Source organism: Pan troglodytes, chromosome 1 (genome assembly GCF_028858775.2).
Source record: "Pan troglodytes isolate AG18354 chromosome 1, NHGRI_mPanTro3-v2.0_pri, whole genome shotgun sequence".
Lineage (NCBI taxonomy): Eukaryota > Metazoa > Chordata > Mammalia > Primates > Hominidae > Pan > Pan troglodytes.
Window position 1 is genome coordinate 187,758,406 of NC_072398.2, and position 26,687 is coordinate 187,785,092.

The 26,687-nt window shown below is 40.1% G+C and overlaps 1 protein-coding gene across 20 annotated transcripts in view; it reads right to left on the reverse strand.

Annotated features, from left to right (window-relative positions):
* The window catches only part of CFAP57 (cilia and flagella associated protein 57), an 84,758-nt gene that overhangs the window by 44,895 nt on the left and 13,176 nt on the right, over nucleotides 1–26,687 (reverse strand). For 12 of the 20 annotated variants that reach the window (XR_010146877.1, XR_010146876.1, XR_010146881.1 and 9 more), the window contains 5 exons: nucleotides 25,210–25,362; nucleotides 14,369–14,508; nucleotides 13,415–13,580; nucleotides 12,560–12,673; nucleotides 2,533–2,745 (listed from right to left, as the gene is read on the reverse strand). Coding sequence is in view for 17 of the 20 variants with exons in the window: in XM_063781725.1 (XP_063637795.1) it covers nucleotides 2,533–2,745; nucleotides 12,560–12,673; nucleotides 13,415–13,580; nucleotides 14,369–14,508; nucleotides 25,210–25,362 (786 nt within the window). In the remaining 3 variants the exon portion in view is untranslated. The remainder of the gene's footprint in view (nucleotides 1–2,532; nucleotides 2,746–12,559; nucleotides 12,674–13,414; nucleotides 13,581–14,368; nucleotides 14,509–25,209; nucleotides 25,363–26,687) is intronic. The other 8 variants (XM_054666029.1, XM_063781756.1, XM_024345078.3 and 5 more) reach the window with 1 other exon arrangement.

Genomic DNA, 26,687 nt, shown 5'->3' on the forward strand with positions numbered 1-26,687 from the left:
AGCACTGTTCTGTGCCTTCTCCATGTTGCAACTCATTCAATCCTCACGAAACCCTCTGAGGCAGTTACTGTTATCCCTAGTCTACAGATGACGGACCATCTGTGTGAAAGGCATTTGCTTCAACTCATGTACCTGAGCGGGCTCCAGTCTCTGCTTTGACTGCTATGCATGGGTGCATTTCAAAATAAGAATGGGCTATTGCTCATAAATGCATTCAGCAAGCATTTATTAATGCTCATTACATAAGCAAAACCATACATTAGTCTCCCCTTATCCTTGAGGGATATGTTCCAAGATCCCCAGTGGTGCCTGAAACCACAGATAGTACTGAACCCTATAAATACTATGGTTTTCTCCTATACGTACATAACTATGATATGGTTTAATTTATAAATTAGGTCCAGTAAGAGATAAATAATACCTAATAATAAAATAGAACGGTTATAAGAATACTGTATAAAAGCTGTGTGAATGTGGTTTCTCTCTCTCAAAATATCTTACTCACAGTATGGTACTCACCTGTTTTTGGACCTTGGTTGACCACAGGTAACTGAAACTGTGGGTAAGGTGGGACTACTGTACTACCAGAGCGCCCCTTCATTCCCTCACTCATTCATGCACTCATCCACCCACCCACCTACACACATATTTTTTTTTCTTTTATTATTATTATTATACTTTAAGTTCTAGGGTACACGTGCACAACGTGCAGGTTTGTTACATATGTATACATGTGCCATGTTGGTGTGCTGCACCCATTAACTCGTCATTTACATTAGGTATATCTCCTAATGCTATCCCTCCCTGTTCCCCCCATCCCACGACAGGCCCCGTTGTGTGGTGTTCCCCACCCTGTGTCCAAGTGCTCTCATTGTTCAATGCCCACCTATGAGTGAGAATATGCGGTGCTTCGTTTTCTGTCCTTGCGATAGTTTGCTCAGAATGATGGTTTCCAGCTTCATCCACGTCCCTACAAAGGACATGAACTCATCCTTTTTTATGGCTGCATAGTATTCCATGGTGTATATGTGCCACATTTTCTTAATCCAGTCTATCATTGATTTGGGTTGGTTCCAAGTCTTTGCTATTGTGAATAGTGCCACAATAAACATACGTGTGCATGTGTCTTTATAGCAGCATGATTTATAATCCTTTGGGTATATACCCAGTAATGGGATGGCTGGGTCAAATGGTATTTCTAGTTCTAGATCCTTGAGGAATCACCACACTGTCTTCCACAATGGTTGAACTAGTTTACAGTCCCACCAACAGTGTAAAAGTATTCCTATTTCTCCACATCCTCTCCAGCACCTGTTGTTTCCTGACTTTTTAATGATCGCCATTCTAACTGGTGTGAGATGGTACCTCATTGTGGTTTTGATTTGCATTTCTCTGATGGCCAGTGATGATGAGCATTTTTCATACCTACACACACATTTGTTGAATGCTGTGCACCACACAATGTGCCAGCTAGTAGGGCTGCCAAGAGGAGCAAAACATGGCCCTGCCCTAAAGGGGCTTTATTCTGGCACAGCACTGATAGCTGCCATTGAATTAGGACCGGGCTACTCGGGGGTACACAGGAGAGTCACCATACTGTCAGCTGTGTTCCAGCCACGGGGAGATCTGCCTTGGGCTAGCTTGCTGCCGTGGTATCTACGCACTTTCCCAGGCACCAGTCACAGGAAAAGTGGGAGGAGCCAGCTGGAGGAGCGCACAGCCCATGTTTGTATGACGCATCCTTGCTGAGCTCCTCTCTTTTCCCTTCACTATTTGGAGCCCAATGTAACTGTACGGTTTCAGAGTTTGGGGATTTCAAAAGAATACAGTGGCAAGCCTAGGTGAGAGCAGCTAACTGCACAGTCATGCATCGCTTGATATGGGATACATGGTTAGGCTATGTTGTCACGCAAACATCACGGAGTGTATTTACACAAACCTAGCTGCGACAGCCTACTATACACCTAGGCTATGTGGTAGAGCCTACTGCTCCGAGGCTACAAACCTGAACAGCATGTGACTATGCTGAATACTGTAGGCAACTGTGATGCAATGGAAAATATCTGTGTATCTAAACAGAAAAGGTACAGTGAACATTTGGCATTATAATCTTATGGCATTACAATCTTACAGTCCATGTGGTCCATCATTGGTGTTACTCAGTGCATACCGTAGTTAGGTTTTTACCCCAGGAGTGTAAGTGCAGACCAAGGGTAAGAGTACAGTTTAGAGATGACATGACCTCCATGCCTGGAAGGTGGGAGAGAAGTTACAGACAGCAAGTAAAAGGGAAATGAAAAAGAGCCCCGCAATTTACAATTTCACCCAGTCAGGAAGGAAACTAGGCAGGAAATTCAGGAAGTGACGATAACTGAGCTAATCTAAAAGGAATGAGGAGCCTGATGTTATCTTGGGAAGAAGGGGCCCTGTATGCAGAGGCCCTCATTCCGTGCATACTTTGTGCTGTAAGCATGGGAAGCTGTCCCTGCAGATCCGTGCACCAGCCCAGAGGCGGGGCAGGGGCAGACTCACCAAGGAATCTGCAATCTCCTTGAGGGTGTGGTCTGATCCAACAGCAAAGATAATTTTGGCATCGGGGGAGACAGTAACACAGTTGTAGCTGCAAGACTTGAGCACACATTCTGTCTCTCTCTTTCCTGTGGACAGATTCCATTCATACACAGCACCATCTGTGCCACCAGAAATCAGTTTGCTATCATCTGCATTCCACACAATTGAGCGAATCTGCAGGAGAGGAAGACATATCCAGTGAAGAGTGTACACACACTTACACCCTAACACAGAAAAGGGTGCAAACTCCTTAGGTGCTCCACTAGACTGAGCAGAACGTCCTTTCCTGCTGTAGGCCCTTCTGTTAGCACAAAACATAGCTTCTTGTGAACGTTCACATTCTGTTTTCTATGACGCTTGCAAATTACTGAAGATGAAACACTCTCATTTCTTTTTCACTTTATGAACGTAAAGACTGAATCCTACAGGTTTCTTAAGGCTAGAACCAACCAATTATTGCTGTTTTTTCAAAACATTTTTGACATAATTATGTATTCACAGAAACTTGCAAAAATAGCACAGAGAGAGTGGACTTCTGGAATGGCACGGTAAGGACCTCAACTTGACCTTCTCTCTGACAATGTAGGTTAACTGGTAAATATGATAAAAATAATCATTTAAAGTCTTTAGAAGGCTGGGTGCAGTGGATCACATCTGTAGTCCCAACACTTTGGGAGGCTGAGGTGGAAGGATCACTTGAGCCCAGCAGTTTGAGAATAGCCTGGGTAACATAGTGAAACCCTGTCTTTATAAAAATAAAAATAATAAGCTGGGCATGGTGGCATGTGCCTGAGGCAGGAAGATGGTTTGAACTGGGGAGGCTGAGGCTGCAGTGAGCTATGAGTGTACCTCTGCCCTCCGGCCTCAGTGACAGAGTGAGACCCTGTCTAAAACAAAATAAATAAAATGTCTCTGGAAATTGTCCTCAGGGAATACAGCAAATGGAAAAACATTTATTCAAGAAAATCTACTCAATCCCAGTAAGAACAGAGTCTGCTGCATTTAAGCCATGACTCGCTCTGTTACGGCCTCAGCTCCAGAAACTTCACTGCTGTGCACTCTGGGCAGGTGTGGCCAAGATAAGCGACTCCCTCTCCCCATAGCTCCTGGTCTTGGGCTATGGTTTCGGTCTGGAAAGGGAAACTGCTGGGATTTCTTATTCTTACCCCAGCCCCATGTTGCAGAAGCTCTATTCCAAGCAGGTGTGGCCAAGAGGGCTCAGACTCTCTTCCCCTCGGCCCATTGTCACTTGTTGGAAGAAACTCCACTCTAAGCTCAGCATACTGAGAATAACTGTGCCCTAATGATTCCTGACCCAGTTTGCTTATAGAGTGAAAGTTCCAAGCCATGAAGGGCAAGCCAAAAAGACCAGGGGCTTACACACGTGCACACACACATACACACGCGTGTGCACACACATGCACACACCTCAAGTGTCACTCACAGAAGTGAGGATGTTACTCCTGGAAAAGCAGGTCCCCGCCCCAGCTCTGGTGCAGTGGAGCAAAGGATCTGTCTGTGGGAAAGTCAGGTGCTAAGACAGGGAGCTCTACGGCTCTGCTTGAGGGGGCTGACTTTATTTGGAATAGAACATGGAAAAGTCCATGCCTATGGGCATTGTCTGAAACAGTGGAGATCTTGGTGGAAAGTGATTAAGAGGAGGCTGATAACTCCAGGATGTAAGCAAAATGATATAGAGGAGTGGAATTTTGATAGAACAAGGGAAAGGGACAGAGAAGAAGAGTCCTTCAGGGATAACAGACAACTCTAGAGGCTGGAAGGTCTTGTGTATGTGTTAGACTGTACTGATTCAGGTGCAGTCAGAGTGGGATATGGGGAAAACTTGAAAGCATCTCCTAAGCTACACAAAGACCCGTTAACATAGGGCAGAGTCTCACTGGCACAACGGGCCTACCAAACACAACAGTCTACCAAATGCTGAACATTAAGCTCTCCCGACCCAGGGGCATCTCCTAGGAAGCCAGGCTTAAAAATGAAATCATATTCATCCCTCGCAGCCTGGAAGACTCTGTGCATGCCCAAGGCTGTACCCTCTTATGAACAATCAGAGAGGGGTCATCCAAACTACCAGTCTCTGACTGAACATGATGCAAAAGCCATCACTCTCTGAACTGTGATAGCATTTTCCAAGCCACACATAAATCTGGTAGTAAAAGGTAAAAACCTAATTGTCTAAGGGGGTTTATGCACCATCTGTAACTAATAAGCAGCTTAGGCAACTCATGGGCAACCCTAGGTAGCCAGGCTAAAAGAAAAGATGAAAAATAGATCTGAGTAGTGATATGAGACACTGCACACTACAGGAGAAACAGACTTTACAGAATTAGCTCAGCCAAGTCACGAAACAGATAATCAGCCAACCAACCAACAACAATGCCCTGGGGGGACACATATTCAGAACTGCTACAATATATTGTCTAAAATATTCAGCCAACAAAAAATTGAAACATAAACAAACAAACAAACAAAAAGAGTGTAACCAATAAGAAAAAGAAAGAAAGAAAGAAAGCATTCAGGCAATAGAAATTGCCTTTGAAGGGGCCCAGATGGTAGATTTTGCGGACAAAGACTTCAAAGTAGCTAATACAAATAAGTTCAATTAACTAAAGGAAACTATGCTTAAATAATTAAAGGAAGGTAGGATGACAAGCCTCATCAAATAAAGAATATAATAAGAAAACAGAAATTAATTTAAAAATCAAATGGAAATTCTGGAGTTGAAAAGTACAATAACCAAAACGAAAAATTCACTGGAAGGCTCAACAGTAGATTTGAGCTGGCAAACTTGAAATAGCTCAATAGAGATTGTGCAATTGGAAGAACAGAGAGAAACACAAATCAAGAAAAATTAACATTAACAGAGTTTCAGAGAAATGTGGGCATCCATTAAATGCACCCACATATGGTACTGTAATGAGAGCACTAGGAGAAGAGAGAAAAACAACAAATATTCAAATAAATAATGCTGAAAAATCTCAAATTTGTTGAAAAACATTAACCTACACATCCAAGAAGTACAATAAACTCCAAGTAGGATAAATGCAAAGAAATCTAGATCCAGACACATCAAAAACAAAATGTTGAAAGCCAAAGATAAGAAAATCTTGAAAGCCGGCCGGCCACGGTGGCTCACACCTGTAATCCCAGCACTTTGGGAGGCCGAGGCAGGTGGATCATGAGGTCAAGAGATCGAGACCATCCTGGCCAAAATGGTGAAACCCCGTCTCTACTAAAAATACAAAAATTAGCTGGGCATGGTGGCGCACACCTGTAATCTCAGCTACTCAGGAGGCTGAGGCAGGAGAATCGTTTGAACCCAGGAGGCAGAGGTTGCAGTGAGCCGAGATGGTGCCACTGCACTCCAGCCTGGTGACACAGCAAGACTCCGTCTAAAATATATATATAAATATATATAAATAAAATATACATATAAATATATATAATATATACATATAAACATATATAATATATATAAAATATTTATAAATATAGATAATATATATAAAATATTTATAAATATATATAATATATAAAAATATATATAAAAAATATATATAAAGCCATAAGAGAAAAATGATTAATCACATAATATCTAACTTCTCTCTGAAACAAAGAAGGCCAGAAGCAGTAGGAGACACATGCAAAGTACTGAAAGTAAGAAAAAAAACCTTACATCCAGCAAAACTGTATTTTTATATTTTAATTATGAAGATAAACATGAACATAAAGATATTCTCAGATAAATAAAAACATATATATATATATTTTATTAGAAGATCTGCCTTCCAGAAAATAGTAAAGAAAGTCCTTCATGCTGAAAGCAGATAACCACAAACAGTAATGTGAATTCATACGAAGAAGGAAAATCAAACAAACAAAAGCACTGGTAGAGGTAATTATGCAGGTAATCAAGAGATAGTATAACTGCATATTGTACCTTCTTTATTCTCTAAGCTGATTTAAAAAGCAACTTAATATATATGCAAAAGTACTATATATATTTAGAGAGAGACTATTGTTTGGCTTATAACATGTAGAAATGTAATAAATAATGTATTTGACAATAACAGTACAAAGGTGATGAGTAGGAATAAAGCTTTATTGGGTTAAGAAAATGACATGGTAACTCAAATCCACAAGAAGAAATGAAAAGAACCAAAAGGGTAAATAAGAAGGTTTAGAAATTTACGCTTGCTCTCAGTCTTTTCTCTCAGTTTCTTTAAAAGACATAATAAGATTATATAAAGTAATAATTACAAACAATGTGTTGTTGGGCTTGTAACATATAAAGATGTAATGTGGATAACAACAGTACAACAAAGGGTAGGACTGAATGGAGCTATGTAAGAGTAAAGTTTCTATATTTCACTGGAACTAAGTCAGTAAATATTTGAAATCCATTTTCTTTCTTTCTTTCTTTCTTTTTTTTTTTTTTTGAGACGTAGTCTCACTCTGTCGCCCAGGCTGGAGTGCAGTGGTGCGATCTCAGCTCACTGCAACCTCCACCTCCCAGGTTCAGGCAATTCTCCTGCCTCAGCCTCTTGAGTAGCTGGGATTACAGGTGAGTGCCACCACACCTGGCTAATTTTTGTATTTTTAGTAGAGACAGGGTTTCACCATGTTAGCCAGGCTGGTCTTGAACGCCCGACCTCGTGATCTGCCCACCTCAGCCTCCCAAAGTGCTGGGATTACAGGCTTTTGAAGTCAATTTTTTTGAAGTTGGTTTTTCTTCTTTAACCTGTTAATATAGTAGATTATAATAATTTTCAAATGACAAACCAGCCTTGGATTACTAGAATAAGCCCCATTTGGCAGTGATGTGTATTTATTTTCATATATTGCTGGATTCAATATGTTAATACTTTGTTGAGGATCTTCAAGTCTATGTTTGAGAGGAATATTGATCTGTAGTTTTATTTTTTTGTACTGGTTTTGGTATCAGAGTCATACTGGCCACATAAAATGAGTTGGGATGTTTCCTCTTCCATTTTCTGGAAGAGTTTGTATAGCATTGGTTTTGATTCCTTTCTAAATATATGTGTATACACTACACCTATATCTATTTCTATATCTATCTCTATGTATCAAAAACCATAAATTCACATTGATACCTCCAATTTCAATTCAACCACAAGGTTCACTGTTGCTGTTGCCCCTTTCCATATTTGTAACTCGCTTCTCCAATTGTGAAAGACCTACCTCCCATTATCTTTGATATATTTGTTTATTTTTTCACTCTCCCCATAAATAACCAATCTCCCAACCCACTGGACACCTCTTTGTATATCTCCATGACTCCTACCCTGTCAGCCATATCTTTAGCTCCTTTGTCAGCCCCATCCCTACCTCTTAAATGGCATTTTCTAATTGTTTGTTATTATTCCATAAAAATGCACTTTAAAAAATATATTGAACTTATTTCCAACAATATTCCTAGATTCCTAATTTTATTAGTTTATCTGAACATTCTTTGAATTTTCTGCATACCCAATAATGTTGTCTGTAATAGTTTTATTTCTTTCATTTCCAAACTTTATACCTTTTATTTCCTTTTCTTGCTTTATTGCACTGGTTAGGACTCAGTAAAAGGCTCACAGAAGGCATCATGCTTGTTTTTACCTCAGAGGGATCCTTTCATAATTTCATGATTAAGTATACTATTTGTTGTAGGTTTTCTGTAAATATCTCATATAAGATTTAGGAAGTTCCCCATTATCTCTAATTTGTTAAATGCTTTTTAAAAACATCATGAATATGACTAGACTTTGTTCTTAAAAATTTTTTTAAATTATGAATAAATGTTAAATTTTTGTCAATTTTTATTATGTCTGCATTTATAGAGGTAAGCATATGATTATTCTTCATTATTATGTTAATGTGGTAAAGTACATTAACTGACTTCAAAACTGAAAACAACTTTGCATTCCTGGAATAAGCCAAACTTGGTCATGTTGTATTATCTTTTTAATATGTTGCTGGATTGGTCTGATAATGTTTTGTTTAGGACTTTTCTATCTGTGTTCATGAAAAAGACTAGCTTATTTTTTTTTTCTTGTGGTGTCTTTGACAGATTTTGGTATCACAATTATTTTGGCCTCATAGAACATAACTGGAAAGTATTCCTTCTTTTTCCAATTCTCTAGAAGAGTTTTTTTCAAGATTAGTGATAGTGTTATTTTTTTTTTCCTTAAATGTTGATAAAATTCCCCAGTGATAAGATCTGGGCCTAGAGTTTTCTTTGTAGAAAGGTTTTAAGTTACAGATTCTTCTTGTTTTGTTTTGTTTTGTTTTGTTTTGTTTTGTTTTGAGGCAGAGTCTCACTCTGTTGCCCAGGCTAGACTGCACTGGCATGATCTCGGCTCACTGCAACCTCCATCCCCCAGGTTCATGCCATTCTCCTGCCTCAGCCTCCCGAGTAGCTGGGACTACAGGTGCCCACCACCATGCTCGGCTAATATTTTGTATTTTTAGTAGAGACGGAGTTTCACCGTGTTATCCAGGATGATCTCCATCTCCTGACCTCGTGATCCGCCCACCTCAGCCTCCCAAAGTGCTGGGATTACAGGTGTGAGCCACTGCGCCCGGCCTACAGATTCAATTTTTATAGGAATTTGTCAGTTTCATCTATATATTAAAATTTATTTGCATAAAGTTCATAATATCCTTTCAATTTTTTTTTCATTTTGTTTTTTTTTGAGGTAGGGTCTCACTCTGTCACCCAAGGTAGAGTGCAGTGGCATAATCTCGGCTCACTGCAACCTCCGCCTCCGAGGTTCAAGCGATCCTCCTGTCTCAGCCTCCTGAGTAGCTGGGATTACAGGTGTGTGCCACCACACCCGGCTGATTTTTGTAGTTTTAGTAGAGATGAAGTTTCACCATGTTGGCCAGGCTGGTCTCGAACTCCCGATCTCAAGGGATCCGCCTGCCTCAGCCTCCCAAAGTACTGAGATTACAGGAGTGAGTGACTGCGCCCGGCCCCCTTTCAGATCCTTTTAATGTCTATAGGACCTTTAGTGATATCCCCTTTTTAATCCTCATGTTGGTTGTTGGTATCTCCACACTCTTAATTTTTTCTTCATCAGTCATGCCAAGGGTTTGTCTATTTCGTGTTTTCAAAGAATCAAATTTTGGCTTTGATGATCTTTTGTCTGTTTTCTATTTTATTAACTTCTGCTCTTATCTTTATTTCCTGCCTTTTATTTGAATTTAATTTGCTGTTCTTTTTCTAACTTCTTGAGATGGATGCTTATGTATCTTTTTTCATTTCTAACACAGTATATGTATTTAAGGTTATACATTTCCCTGTATGCATAGCTTTAGCTGCATCCTGTATCTGTATTTGTAAAAAATGTTACACATGTCATTCTAACATATATCCCTAATTAGAGACCAGTGTTTTAAGTACTTGTAAAGTGATGAAACGAATGGCTGTTTTCCTGGACTGGTGAGCTTGGGCATCAGAATCACTTTCTGTACTTTCATCCGCATCTCCAGTCACTTGAAGACTAATTATATTGCTGAAGCTGAGGAGGCTCAGCAGCTCTCATTAATAATGTCCGTGGGCCAGGCGCGGTGGCTCACGCCTGTAATCCCAGGACTTTGGGAGGCCGAGGTGGGCGGATCACCTGAGGTCAGTAGTTCAAGACCAGCCTGACCAACATGGAGAAACCCCGTCTCTATTAAAAATACAAAATTACCCGGGTGTGGTGGTGCATGCCTGTAATCCCAGCTACTCAGGAGGCTGAGGCAGGAGAATCGCTTGAACCCGGGAGGCGGAGGTTGCGGTGAGCTGAGATTGTGCCATTGCACTCCAGCCTGGGCAACGAGAGTGAAACTCTGTCTCAAAAAAAGAGTTTGTGTTACTTGGGAGGCTGAGGCAGGAGAATCGCTTGAACTCAGGAGGTGGAGGTTGCAGTGAGCCGAGATCACGCCTCTGCACTCCAGCCTGGGTGACAGAGTGAGACTCCGTCTCAAAAACAAACAAAAATGCTTGTGTTTACATAGCACTTTCACTTTCCACACATTTTTACTTTTCCTTCCAATGATCTGTTATTTGCTAAAGTCAACGGTCAGTTTTGGACTTTACATGACCTCCCTCTGACATCTAGTACCACTGACCACTTCAACCTTTCAGAAATTGTTTAGTTCCTTGGCTTCTTTGAGATAATTATCTGATTCCGAGTTCTCTTTGTATCTTTATTTTCAGTCTTTCATCGGCTCCTCTTCTTTCACCAGTCTCTTAAATGTTGGTCTTCCCTCTGCTGTCCAATATTCTTCTCAGATTCTACATAGGCCCTTGGTGATCTAATCTATGCCTCTGACTTCCTCTACTTTCTAATTCCCCGAATCTTCATACTCAGCCCTGACTTCTCTCCTGACCTCCACACACATACATCACACTTCTGGGCACGTCAAATATCACATGGCCAAAATGGAACTTCATCTCTTTCTTCTCTCTGCCTCCGCTACTAAAGTCATGGTTTAGTTCCTAACCCAGCTTTCACCTTCACATCCTAACTGCTCTCCATCACTCCAATTTCCTTCCACTCTAATCCTTCCTCAATACTGTTCAGAGAGTTACCTTTCTGATCCCATTACTTTCTTGCTTAAATCCTTTCCGTTGTTTCTCGTCACCTAGAGACTAAAGTCCAATTCCTTGGCATGGCATACACTACCTTCTACGATGCAGCCAACCTTTCCTACTCCCTCTATCATTGCTCAAATGTGTCCAGTGTTCCAGCCATATGAACCAACGAGCACTGTCCTATTTCATACCTCCATTTCATCATCTCCAACAAGTCCTTCTGCCTAGAATGCCTCTCTTTTCCAATGGCCTCTTCTCTCCAAATTCATCTGCTGACTTCTTACCCTTTCTATGCCTCTCCCTCTTAATCACGCCTCACATCTAATCTACTACTCTAGGACCTAGTGATTTTACTTTCTTTTTTTCTTTTGCTTTTCTTTCTTTCTTTCTTTCTTTTTCCAGACAGGGTCTTACTCTTGTCACCCAGGCTGGAGTGCAGTGGTGTGATCATGGCTTATTGCAGCCTTGACCTCCTGGACCCAAGTGATCCTCCCACCGCAGCCTCCCAAGTAACTGGGACCACAGGTGTGTGCCACCACACCTGGCTAATATTTTTTACTTTTTGTAGAAACAGGGTCTCCTTATGTTGCCCAGGCTAGTCTCGAACTCCTGAGTGCAAGCGATCCTCCTACATCAGCTTCCCAAAGTGCTTAGATTACAGGCATAAGCCACCACGACTTTACTTTCTAAAATCATTTGAATCCATCCACTTCTCCCTAACTGTATCACCACCACTATTATCTATGGTGTAGATATCCACAATAGCCTCCTCACCATTTCTACCCTCGCCCCCTTCAATAGTCTTCACTCTGCTGCCAAAGTAATCCTTCAAAATGCAAATCCGGTCATATTCTCTGCCCTGAAAGTCTTCCATGATTTCAAGAAATAAGAAGGATAAATCCTTACAAGGCCTACAAGTTTCCATGCATTTGGGCCCCTGTGACCTCTCCAATCTCAGCCCATCTTTACCCCATGGTTTATCCTGGCACCACATTCCAGGCCCACAGACTTTCATGTTCTCTGACACCCTATGAGTCTCCCATCTCTGGCCTTTGGATCCCTATCTGCAATGATTATCCCCACCAGTTGTGTCTGATTAACTCCTACTCACTCTTATAGGACCAAGCCTTTGCAGATACAGCCACCTAAATTATGCCGCCCCCTTCATTATTTCTCTCACAACAACACCATGTTTTTCTTTCAGTGGAACTGCAATTAGTAACTACATTTGTCTGTGCATTCGTTTTATTGTCTCTTTTCCCAAGTAGACAGTGAACCCATGAGGAAAGGAACCATCTCTCTTTTGTTCACCTGTATCCCACTGGCTGGCGGCATACTTGGCTCCGTGCCCCTTGTTTCCCCAGAGACTGTTCACTCACTCACCTTCCCTGTGTGTCCTTTCAGGCTTGAGATGTTCTCTAGGCTCGTGGTGGTGTAAACGTGAATCACATTTCCATTGACTGCAGCAAACAGGTGACCTCCATTGCTAAAGGAACACTATAGGGAAAGACAGCAAGAGAGCAAGCAAGCAGGAAGTGAGCAGTCTAATTAGAGGTTACAGTCAAGAGGTGCTTTTCCCAACGAGTTCAGACTGAAACTACGCGTGAGGGTGGGAGTGGGGGGAAGGTGCAAATGAGACTGAGGAGTGGCTGACATTTTCAGACACTTTCATTATTCCTGTAACTCATAGTGGCCAGATGCTGAAACTGTCAGGCCCACAAATCATTAAGCCGTTGGGACCACAAGCAATCATTTTGCCTGTAGAAGCACGTTTCAGAGCCGGGGAAGTAATTCCTGAAATCATTGCCTTGTTTCTGCAAGTCACCTCAGGGAAAGCTGATGCGCTCTTTATTACCTCTCACCATTGATGCTTATTTTTCCCTGGCTCCTCCGTCTCCAACCTCACCTTCTTAGCTGTGACTCTGATTCTGAGATTACTTTTCTTTTAAAATATTTGTTAATATTCCACAATTACAGACAGGACTTATCATAGCGGGGATCTCACAAGGTTTTAGGTTCAATGAAACAGTCTGGTGGACATAAGAATATGGGGATGGAACCATATACTCAATAAGGTTGCTGGGAAAATAACTGGATTTCCTCCTTCCCCCTTTTTTTAAGCCACTGTAGTTCTCCAAGACAGATTTTGGTCCCACCTCCCAAGACCATGTTAGTTCCTGATATTTCAGCCGTGGCTTTCTAAGAAACTGGACTTTTGTCTTCAGCAGTTTTTTTTACCTCTCCGCATCCTCTAACAGAGTATTCTTTGAAAGAACGTATATCATCAATGAGTAGATTCATGAGTCGTAGTTTGTCAGCAAACCCTACTACAATGAAGTGTCCAGATGGATGAAGGCTGATGGAATATGCCTCTTCTTGGTATTCCTTAAATAGTTCCAGGGTGCTGTGAAAAAGATCAATTACTGAATTGTAAGCCTAGCTCACTAACTCCTTCCAGTCATCTACTGTATCTGATATATATTGTTATCATCGTATTTGAGACACACTACTGTTTGCAATTGTTGGTTCCTCTCTTTTCTAGATCTTGGTTATTAGGGGATAATGTCCAGCGTGGAGCATGGTAGATAGGGAGACTGGTCAAGGTGTGGTCTAGCGATGCTGAAGACATAGCTCTGTTTATATTCCAAAATTCATGAGTATTGTCCAAGTATTTTTTCCCCAGAAGCCCCAGAAGTTGTACATAAGAACAAAGAAAACAGTAGGGGGTGGGGGTCCACCTAGGGTTGGAGCTTCCCAGGGAAGCTGTGCTGGAAGGTAAAGTCAGGAGGGAGTTGGGGGTGGTTGAGATAGTGATGTCCTGGGAGAAAGATGAGGAAGAAAGGGTCTGGAGAGCTCCCTGAAGCAAAGAGCAGTTCCTGTGGGAAACAAGGGGATAGGAGAGCTGGAGGGACCCAGGAGTTTATGTAAGAAGGTGAGAGACTGAGGTGTTGTCTTCATCTCTTCATGTCCCCAGTGTCCAGCATGTGGTAAGCATTAAATAAACCACAAAGTAGTTTTCTAGCCCACGCAAGAGTGAGAAACAGGTAGGTTGACTGACTTGATTTTTTAAAAATCTTTTCCAACTGAAAGCTTCTAAATAATTAAAGTTTGGAACACTGTAATTAAAATAATTCACATAAATTCACAACTGGGGTCTTGCATAATAAAGTAGGCAAGCCTTTCATTCCTTACTTTGTTTCATAATTCCAAAGGCGGATGGATCGATCCAGAGAACAGGTGGCTATAAAGGGTTTGCGGATGCAGGTAGCTAGACCGGTGATGGGTGCTGAGTGCAATGGATACATCAAATACTCAAAGTGAGCAGGCTCCCCCTAGAGAAATCACACAGAACAAGATCCTGCAGAGTAAGCAAAAGGCTGGCTGTACATGTCAGCTCTAATTAGTTCCCATGAACATTAATTAGCCTGGGTGCACAGAAATCAGGCTGTGGCTAAACTGTTTGAATATTATGCATATTTTCCTGAGCCAATATTATTATTATTTTTTATTTTATTTTATTTTATGTTTGAGATGGAGTCTCGCTCTGTCCCCCAGGCTGGAGTGCAGTGGCGCAATCTCATCTCACTGCAAGCTCCGCCTCCCGGGTTCACGCCATTCTCCTGCCTCAGCCTCCCGAGTAGCTGGGACTGCAGGCGCCTGCCACCATGCCCGGCTAATTTTTTTTTGTATTTTTAGTAGAGATGGGGTTTCACTGTGTTAGCCCAGGATGGTCTCGATCTCCTTACCTCATGATCCGCCCACCTTGGCCTCCCAAAGTGCTGGGATTACAGGCGTGAGCCACCATGCTTGGCTGAGCCAATATTATTTTTAAACATTATTTTAATGGCAATAAAATATTTTCTTCAATGGATATCTTAGAATTTAATTTAACCCTTCCTCTGCTGTAGGAACATTTAAGTGGCTTCCAATTTTTGTTATTTATTATAGGAATAACACTAGACTAAATATCCTTGCACAAGTCTTTGTATCTCTCTGATTATTTCCTTAGTATACAGTTCTAGAAGTGGAATACTGGGAAAAATTGTATGAATGATTTTTAAGGATCTGGATAAATAATGCCAAGTTTCTCTCTAGAGAGACTGCACTAATTATCACCAGTAGCAAATGAGAGTTGGATGGATGATTTTAAATTGAAATGCATCCTACTGCACTGGTTATGTAGGTTACAGATGTCTGTCATCGGAGGCATTGTTTCTGGAACACCTGAATGAGGAGTGATCGTTGGGAAATTTAATGAGATGTACATATTTAGGTCTGTTCACAAGCCAAGACAAAGGCTGAAATGGATTTTTTTTTTCAAATTCTGCCCCTCTGCCACTTATAAATTTATCTGCATCCACTCTATCCTATGCTAGTATCTCCCATCCAAGTACTAACCAGGCCTGACCCTGCTTAGCTTCTGAGATCAGACAAGATCAGGTGCATTCAGGGTGTTATGGCTGTAGACCCTACTATCTCAGAGAAAGAGATGCTATGCTGGGTAGGCAGGCACAGGTTATTGTTATTCTTCTCCATCTGTTACGCTTTCTTTCTCCAATATCTTCAACCTGCCTGTCTCTATGAGCACATTCCTATTAGCTTTTACACACTCAAATCTCTCTTGTCTTAAAAACAAAAGCAATGCTCTCTCTTCCCCCTCTGCCTGAGGAGTCAAGCAATGATGGGGAATCACACAAGTGGGCTTACCGGTTTCACTGCAAATGCATGACCACAAACCTCCAGTGGGCATTTAACCCTGCCTGGTAACTCTACCATATTTTTCAATAAATTCACATTCTAAATATCCAAGATAAGTATTTCATACTGTTTATTCTCCTTTTCAAACATTCCAACCTTTTTCTTCCAATTCTAAATCTCATCTGATGACATTATCTCATATTTCCTTGCTTTCTGTGTCTTTGTTTTCATTTTGTATCTCAGAAGCAGACTTGCAGAGATTCATCATAAACTCATATAAGACAAATTTTATTTTATTTCGCTCCTTTCTTTCTCAATTTTTACTTCTGTTCCTCCCTATGATAAGTAGGCACCAACAAAAGGATTTCATGTATGTCACTGACTATATACATATGTGTTTTATATTTCTATAAATGATATTGTGCTTCAGATCTCTTTCTGTACTTTTACTTTTTTCTCAACATGAAATTTTTAAGGAATCATCTATGTTGCAGTATGTATAATTTGCTTCTAACTGATGTTTGATATTCTACAGTGTGCATCTAGCTACTTTACTTCTTCATTACCACTAGGAATGAACATGTGGATTGTCTTCAACTGTCCATTGCTACAAACACTATGGTGAATATCTTTGTCCATGTTTTTTTTTTTTCTTTTTTTCTTTTGAGATGGAGTCTCGCTCTGATGCCAGGCTGGAGTACAGTGGCGTGATCTCGGCTCACTGCAACTCCGCCTCCCAGGTTCAAGCAATTCTCCTGCCTCAACCTCCCTAGTAGCTGGGACTGCAGGCACATGCCACCATGCCCAGCTAATTTTTGTATTTTTAGTAGAGACGGGGTTTCACCATGTTGGCCAGGATGGTCTCGATCTCTTGACCTTGTGATCCACCCGCCTCAGCTTCCCAAAGTGCTGGGATTATAGGCGTGAGCCATCACACCTGGCCTGTCCATGTTCTTTAATGGCTCTGTAGGGTCAAATTCCTGGTGTGTATCCAGTGCAGACTGCTGGATAACAAGGTACATGCACTCTCTATTTGACCAAGAATTATCGGATTCCTTGCTAGAATGGCTGTATCAGTTTACACTCCCATCATCACCATATTAGGGTTATCATTCTCCCCTGTCCTCAGAAATCTCTGGTAATAAGTGGATTTTTAATATTTGACAATATAGTAATGAAACTTCTTATAAAGAAGCATCTCAGAGTTGTATTAATTTGCATTTTTCTGTTCACAGGCAACAAAATTCCCTATGACAGCACCCAAAGGCTTGAAATTAGCCATTCCAAGTGTGTCCAAAAAACTAAAGGAAACCATGATTAAACAAGTAAAGGTAGAAATGATATGCATCAAATAGAGAAGAATAAAAGGATCCCATCAATATAGGGATAGAAGTGTAAGAAAATAGAAATTCTAGAGTTAAAAAGTACAATAACTGAAATGAAAAATCCACTAGAGGTGCTCAAGAATAGATCTGAACTGGCAGAAGAATTAGTGAAATTTATAGATCAAAAAAGATTAGCAATTTGAAGAACAGAGAGGAAAAATAATTAGAAATTTACAGAGCCTCAGAAAAATGTGGGACACCATTAAGCACACCAACTAATGCATAAGGTGAATGCTAGAAGGAGAGGAGAAAGAGAAAGGAACAGAAAAATCATTTTCATAAATAATTGCTGAAAATATTATAAATTTATTGGGAAACACCAGTGTACACATATAGGAAGCTCAATGAACTCCAAGTAGGAAAAACACAAAGAGTTCCACAAACAGACACATTTTGGTAAAAATAATGAAAGCTAAAGATGAGAAGAAAATTTTGAAAGCATCAATAGAAAAATGACTGATCACTTACAAAAGAGTCCCAATAAGATTAATAGCAGATATCTCAGCAACAACAACGGAAGCCAGAAGAGAATGGGATACCATGTTCAAAGTGCTTAAAGAAAAAGCTGTCAAACAAAAATCCAGCAAAGCTATCTTTTAGAACTAAAGGTGAAAAAAAATTACCAAAAAAACTGAAAAAATATGTTGCTAGCAGATATGACTTACAGAAAATACTAAAGGAAATCCTTTAGGTTGAAAGCAAGTTACTCCAGATAGTAATTCAAATCCACACAAAACAAAGAGCACTGGTAAAGGTAATTATAAAAGACAATATAAATATATATTTCATCATCTTTTAGCTGATTTAAAAAGCAATTGTATGAAACAATATGCATATAATATACTGTTGTTGCTATAACATATAGAAATGTAATATATTTCCCAGTAATAGCACACAAATGGTGGGTGGGAACAAATGTGTACCGGATTAAAGAAATGACTTCAGTGGTAACTCAAACTCAAGGAACAAATGAAGAGAACCAGAAATGATAGTAAAGGTTAACATAAAAAGACTATAAATATATAATTGCTCCCCATTCTAACCTCAGCTTCTTTAAAATATATAAAATTATATAAGGTAATAATTATAAGAATATGTTATTGGGGTTTGTAACACTCATAGATGTAATATGTATAACAATATTACCATTAAAAAGCGGAAAGGGAAGGTAGCTATGTGGCAATAACATTTCTATATGTTACTAGCATTAAGTTAGTATGAAATTGAATCAAACTGAATCTGATTATAATGAGTTAAAGTGTGTATGGTAAGCCCTAAGAAATAATTAAAAGTATATAGGGAAAAATAATTAAAGATATTAAAACACTACCTTAAAATTTTACTTAATGTGAAAGAAGGCATAGAGAGGAACAGAAGAACAAAAACCCCATGATACACACACACAAAAATGGTAGACATAAATTCAACTATACCAGTAATAACATTAAATGTGAACTGATTAAACAATCCAATCAAAAGAGATTGTCAGACTGGATAAAAAAAGATTAAATTATATGATGTGTATAAGAGACACAGTTTGGAATCAAAGATACAAATATATTGAGAGTAAAAGGATGAAAAAAGATATACCATACAAACAGCAACAACAAAAATGCTGGTGTGGTTACAGTAAGATCAGGCAAAATAGGCTTCAAAACAGAAAATGTTACTAGAAATAGAGACATATTTTATAATGCAAAATGGTCAACCCATCAGGAAAATATATTAATTGTAAAGATATGTGCACCTAAAAATAGAGCACCCAAATGTATAAAGTAAAAATTGTCAAGAATGAAGGGGAAAATAGACAGCTCAACAATAGGAGTTGAAGATTGCAATATACCACTTTCTTTCTTTTTATTTTTTTTGAGATGGAGTTTTCACTCTTGTTGCCCAGGCTGGAGTACAATGGCATGATCTCGGCTCACCGCAACCTCCACCTCCCGGGTTCTAGCAATTCTCCTGCCTCAGCCTCCTGAGTAGCTGGGATTACAGGCATGTGCCACCACGCCCAGCTAATTTTTTTGTATTTTTAATAGAGACTGGGTTTCGCCATGTTGGTCAGGCTGGTCTCGACCTCTCGACCTTAGATGATCCACCCACCTCGGCCTCCCAAAGTGCTAGGATTACAGGTGGGAGCCACCACTCCCGGCTTTTTTATTTATTTATTTTTGAGATGGAGTTTCACTCTTATTGCCCAGGCTGGAGTGCAATGGTACAATCTTGGCTCACCACAACCTCTGCCTCCTGGGTTCAAGCGATTCTCCTGCCTCAGCCTCCCGAGTAGCTGGGATTATAGGCATGTGCCACCACGCCTGGCTAATTTTGTATTTTTTTAGTAGACACGGGGTTTCTCCATGTTGATCAGGCTGGTCATGAACTCCGGACCTCAGGTGATCTGCCCACCTTGGCCTCCCGAAGTGCTGGGATTACAGGCGTGAGCCACCACACCAGGCCATGCAATACACCACTTTCAAAAACAATCAAGACAAGTAGGCAGAAGATGACAAGAAACAGAAGATCTGAACAACACTAAAAACCAACCAGACCTAACAGACGTATATAGAACACCTAACTCAATAATAACAGAATATACATTCTTCTCAAGTGCATATAGAGCAGTCTCCAGAATAGATTATATGCCAGGCCAAAAACAAACCTTAATAAATTTAAAAGAATAGAAATAATACAAAATATATTCTCTAAGCACAGTGTAATTAAATTAATAATTAATAACAAACAGAAAGAAACTGGAAAACTCACAAATAAGCAGAAATTTAACAACACACTCCTAAAACCAATGGGTCAAAAAGAAATCAAAAGAGAAATTCCAAAATATTTGAGATTAGTGAAAATAAAGACATAACATAGCAAAATTTATGGTAAGCAATATTAAGAGGAGTTTTTTTCTGGCTGCAAATACCTACATTTTCAAAAAAGAAAGATCTTAAATAAATAACCTAATCTTCTACCTTAAGACACTGGAAAAAAAAAAAAAAGAGCAACCTAAACCTAAAGCAAGCCAAAGGAAGGAAACAGTAAAGATTAGAGTGAACATTAATGAAATAGAGAATAGCAAAGCAATAGAGAAAAATCAATGAAACCAAAAGCTGATTCTTTAAAGAGATTAAAAAAAAATGGGGGGAGGAGGAAAATCATATTAATACAATCAGAAATGAAGGAGGGAATATTACTTTTTTTTTTTTTTTTTTTTTTTGAGACGGAGTCTTGCTTTGTCACCCATGCTGGAGTGCAGTGGCACGATCTTGGCTCACTGCAAGCCCTGCCTCCCGGGTTCACGCCATTCTCCTGCCTCAGCCTCCCGAGTAGCTGGGACCACAGGCGCCCACCACCACGCCTGGCTAATTTTTTGTATTTTTAGTAGAGACGGGGTTTCACTGTGTTAGCCAGGATGTTCTCAATCTCCCAAGCTCGTGACCTGCCCGGCTCGGCCTCCCAAAGTGCTGGGATTGCAGGCGTGAGCCACCACGCCCGGCCAAAAGAGGGAATATTACTATTAAGCTTACAGAAATAAAAAGGATCATAAAGGAATACTATGAACAATTGCATGCCACTATATTAGACAAATAGACAAATTCCTAGAATGACACAAAAACTGAAACTGGCTCAAGAAGAAATAGACAATCTAAATAGATGAAAATAGGTAAAGAGATTAATTAGAAAAAGAAACTTTCCACAAAGAAAAGCCCAGGCCCAGATGACTTCACTGGTGAATTCTACCAAACACTTAAAGAAGAATTAATACCAATTCTTCACAAACCTTCAAAAAATTAGAAGAGGCTGGAACACTTCCCAACTCATTCTATGAGGCCCTGATGCAAAAGCAGTCAAAGACATCACAAGAAAACTACAGATCACTATTTCTTATAAATATAGATACAAAAATCCTCAACAAAATACTAGTAAATTGAATATACTAATATGAAAATGATTATATACTATGGCCAAGTGGATTTTATCCCAAGAATGCAAGGGTGGTTTAACATCTGAAAATCACTTAGTATAATATACTATATTAATAAAGTAAAAACGAAAACTCACACAATAATTTCAATAGACACAGAAAAAAAAAATGTGACAAAATCCAACAGCCGTTCATGATAAAAACATTCAACAAACTAGGAATAGAAGGGAACTTTTTCAGCCTGATAAACAGTATCTTCAAAAAAACCTACAGACAGCATCAAACTTAATCGTTAAAGACTGGATGCAGCCGGGCACAGTGACTCATGCCTGTAATCCCAGCAGTTTAGGAGGCCGAGGCAGGCGGATCACAAGATCAGGAGATCGAGACCATCCTGGCTAACATGGTGAAACCCCGTCTCTACTAAAAATACAAAAAATTAGCCGGGCATGGTGGCAGGCGCCTGTAGCTCCAGCTACTCGGGAGTCTGAGGCAGGAGAATGGCATGAACCCGGGAGGCGGAGTTTGCAGTGAGCCAAGATTGCGCCACTGCACTCCAGCCTGGGTGACAGAGCGAGACTCCGTCTCAAAAAAAAAAAAAAAAAAAAAAAAAAAAAGAGACTGGATGCTTTCTCCCTAAGATTAGGAACAAGACAAGGATCTGCTCTCATCACTGATATTTGACATGATACTAGAGGTTCTAGCCATGGCAACTAGGCAAGGAAAATAAGTAACAGGCATTCACAGATTGGAAAGGAAGACTAAAACTACCTCTATTGCAGATGTCATGATCTTATATATAGAAAATCCTAAGGAATTCACTAAAAATGCTGATAAAATTTGGATATTTGTCTCCTCCAAATCTCATGTTGAAATGTAACCCCAGTGTTGAAGGTGGGACCTGGTGGGAGGTGCTTGGATCATTGGGGGCATATCCCTCATGAATGGTTTATGAATGGTTTAGTGACATCCCCTTGGTGATGAGTGAGTTCATGAGAGATCTGGTTGTTTAACAGTGTGTGGCATCTCTCACCTCCCTCTCTTGCTCCTGCTCTCACCATGTGATGTGCATACTACCCCTTCATCTTCCACTATGATTGTAAGCTTCCTGAACCCTTACCAGAAGCAGATGCCAGCACCATGCTTCCTGTACACCCTGCAGAACCATGAGCCAATTAAACTTCCTTTCTTTATAAATTACTCAGTCTCAGGTACTCGTTTATAGCAATGCCAGAATAACCTAACACAAAAACTACTGGAACTAATAAATGAGTTTGGCAAGGTTGCAGGAGACAAGATCAGTATGCAAAAATTAATTGTATTTCTATACACTTAGAATGAACAATCCAAAAATGAAATTAGGAAAATAATTCAATTTACAATAGCATCATGAAGAAAATTTTTCAGAATATATTTAACAAAAGAAGTGCAAAAGTTATACTCTGAAAATTACAAAATGTTCTTGAAACAAATTAAAGACAATCTAAATAAATGGAAAATATCTCATGCTCAAGAATTGGAAGGCTTAATATTGTTAAGATGGCAACAGTCCCCACATTGATCTATAAATTCAATGCAATCCCGGTGAGGATCCCAGATGGCTTCTTGTAGAAATTGAAAAGCTGACTGTAAAATCCATATGGAATTGCAAGGGACACAGACTACCCAAAACAATCTTGATAAAGTAGACTACATTTGCAAGATTCACAATTCCCAATTTTAAAGTTTGCTACAAAGCAGCAGTAATCAAGACAGTGTGGTACTGGCATAAAGATAGACAGATCAATGGAACAGAATTGGAAGTCCTGAAACAAACCCATGTGTCAACTGATTTCCAACAAGATGCCAAGACTACTCAATGGAGAAAGACTAGCCTTTTCAACAAATGATGCTGTGACGACTGGATATCTACATGCCAAAGAATGAAGTTGGACCCCTATACCATCCCATATACTCAAATGAATTCAAAACGGATTAAAGACCTAGATGTAAGAGCTAGCGCTATGAAACTCTTAGAAGAAATACAGAGGTAAATCTTCATGGCCTCAGGCATTGGCTTCTTAAATATAACACGGAAAGCACAACCAACAAAAGAAAAATAGATAAATTCAATTTCATCAAAATTGAAAACTGTTCATCAAAAGACAACATCAAAAAGGTGAAAAGACAACCCACAGAATGGGATATAGTATTTGCAAATCACATATCTGATAAAGGACTTATATCTAGAATTATAAATAACTGTTACAACTCAATAATAAAAAGACATATGACTCAATTTTTTAAATGGGCAAAAAATCTGAATAGACATTTCTTCAAAGAAGAATTAGAAATTCTTGAAAAGACGTTCATCATTAATCACCAGGTAAATGCAAATCAAAACCACAATGAGATACCACTTCTTACCCACTAAGATGGCTATAATAAAAAAGATAATAACAAGTTTTGGCAAGAATATAGAGAAATCAGAATGCTCATATACTGCTTATGGGAATATAAAATGGTCCAGCAACTTTGGAAAACAGTATGGCAGTTCCTCAAATAATTGAACATGAAGTTACCATATGACTCAGCAATTCCACTTCTAGGAAGAGAAATGAAAACCCATCCACATAAAAACTAGTTGCATTATTCATAAAAGCCAAAAGGTAGAAAAAACCCAAATATACAAATTTGATGAATAAAATATAGTATATCCATATAATTAAATATTATTTGGCCATAAAAAAGGAATGAAGTACTGACACCTGCTACAACATGGATGAACATTGAAAACATGCTGGCCAGGTGTGGCGGCTCACACTTGTAATCCCAACACTTTGGGAGGACGAGGCGGGTGGACTGCTTGAGCTCAGGAACTCAAGACCAGCCTGGGAAACATGGCAAAACCCTGTCTCTACTAAAAATACAAAAGCTAGCTGCGTGTGGTGGCGTGCACCTGTAGTCCTAACTACTTGGGAAGCTGAGGTGGGAAGATTGCTGGAGCCCAGGAGGTCAAGGCTGCAGTGAGCCATGATCACACCACTGCACTCCCACCTGGGTGACAGAGCAAGACCCTGTCTCAAAACAACAACAAAACCCATTATGCTAAGTCAAAGAAGCCAGTCATAAAAGTCCACACGTTTTATGATTCCATTTGAATGAAATGTCCAGAATAGGCAAATCTATATATAGAGACATGAAGTAGGTAAGTAGTGGCCTAGGGCTGGGGTGGGGAGGGGTGATAATTGGGAGGATGGAGGAATAATAATAGCTAAAGGGTATGGGCTTTTTTTTTTTTTGAGGTGATAAAAATGTCCTAAGGCTGTCTATGATAAATGGTTGCATAACTTTTTGAATATACTAAAGACCACTGAATTGTATACTTTGAATAGGCAATTTGTATGTGAATCATAACTCAATTAAGTTGTTATTTAAAAAAGGACCCTTACTGAGAAAGATATGTTAAATCTTCTACTATGATTGTAGATGGTCTATTTTCCTTGTTCTGCCCAGATTTGCTTTATATATTTTGAATCTATGGTATTAGGTACATGCAGACTTAAAATTGTAATATCTTATTGGTACTGAGCCATTTTAAATACAATATGATCTCTATCTTTAATAGTGCTTTTTTGTTGTAATGTCTGCAGTGTATTTATACTAGCTTTCTTTGTTATTCCAAAACAATAAAAAGGAAAAAGAAACATTTTTATATATACATATTTGTGTACATGAGCAAATATAGCAATAGATTAAATGCCTTAAAATGCAATTTCTGGGTAAAAGGATATGTGAGATTTAAATTTGATGGACAATGCCAAAACGTCTGTCCTCCAAACTTACTGTAGCAATCACAGTCCCACTGAGTCTATCAGCATGCTTCTATGTGAATATCTTAAAATTAGAATTTTGTTTTGCTCTGTATTAAGGGGATGCATGAGTTTATGCTAACTTATTTGGATTAAAATTTGCCCATATGGTGACTAGTCCCCCAGCAGGCAGATGGGTCCTGGTCTGGAAGGACCATTGCTGGAAAGACTCACCTTGCTGATCTCTGTCAGGGACATGGTGATGCTGTAGAGTTGGTTCTTACTGGTGCTGGCAACCAGAGTTTCCTCTGAGGGGCTGAAGCACAGGCAGAGAACGTCCTGTTTGTCAGACTGACTTGGATCATTGCTCTGCGGGTCCACAGGAATCTGCCCAAGATGCAAAACAGCTATCAGTAATGTCCCCACGTTGTCAGTGTGGCCTTAGGCTTTCAGAGTTTTCTTTTTTTTTTTTTTTTTTTGAGACGGAGTCTCGCTCTTTTGCCCAGGCCAGAGTGCAGTGGCGCTATCTCAGCTCACTGCAAGCTCCGCCTCCCGGGTTCACGCCATTCTCCTGCCTCAGCCTCCCGAGTAGCTGGGACAACAGCTGCCCACCACCGCGCTTGGCTAATTTTTTGTATTTTTAGTAGAGACGGGGTTTCACCGCGTTAGCCAGGATGGTCTCCATCTCCTGACCTCATGATCCGCCCGCCTCGGCCTTCCAAAGTGCTGGGATTACAGGCGTGAGCAACTGCGCCCGGCCTAGGCTTTCAGAGTTTTCTTGGATAACTTTAGCTTACAGACTCCCAGACCAGGCTGCTTCCTGGGATCCTCCTATTCTTTGTTTTTTTGAGAGAGGGTCTGGCTCTGTCACCCAGACTGGAATACAGTGGCATGATCTTGGCTCAATGCAACTTCCACCTGCCAGGCTCAAGCCATCCTCTCACCTCAGCCTCTCAAGTAACTGGGACTACAGGTGCACACCACCACATCTGGCTAATTTTTTTTTTTTTGAGACAGAGTCTTGCTCTGTCACCCAGGCTGGAGTGCAGTGGTGTGATCTTGGCTTTCTACAACCTCTACTGCCCGGGTTCAAGCAATTCTAGCTGGGATTACAGACACGTGCCACCATACCTGGCTACTTTTTGTATTTTGTATTTTTTTTTCTTTTTTTGAGACAGAGTCTCAATCTGTCGACCAGGCTGGAGTGCAGTGGAGCGATCTTGGCTCACTGCAACCTCTGCTTCCTGGGTTCAAGCTATTCTCCTGCCTCAGCCTCTCAAGTAGCTGGGACTACAGGCACACACTGCCACGCTTGGCTAATTTTTGTATTTTTAGTACAGACGGGGTTTCACCATGTTGGCCAGCTCAACTCAAACTCCTGACCTCATAATTTTTTTTTTTTTTTTTGTAGAGATGGGGTTTCACCATGTTGCCCAGGCTGGTCTAGAACTCCTGAGTTCAAGAGACCCACCCACCTTGGCCTCCCAAAGTGCTGGGATTACAGGCATAAGCCAATATGCTGGTCGATTTTCCTATTTTTAAACTCTAATTCTGTTCACCTCATCCTAAAATCTCTCTCAGGACAGACATCTCGAGTTACCATTTCACCATTTCTGCTCAGCAATCCTGCCCTATCCCTCCCCATCAGATGCCTTCTCAGAGAACTGCTGCTGGGGATCAAATGCCAATAGGACCCCCATTTTGCTTCTTTT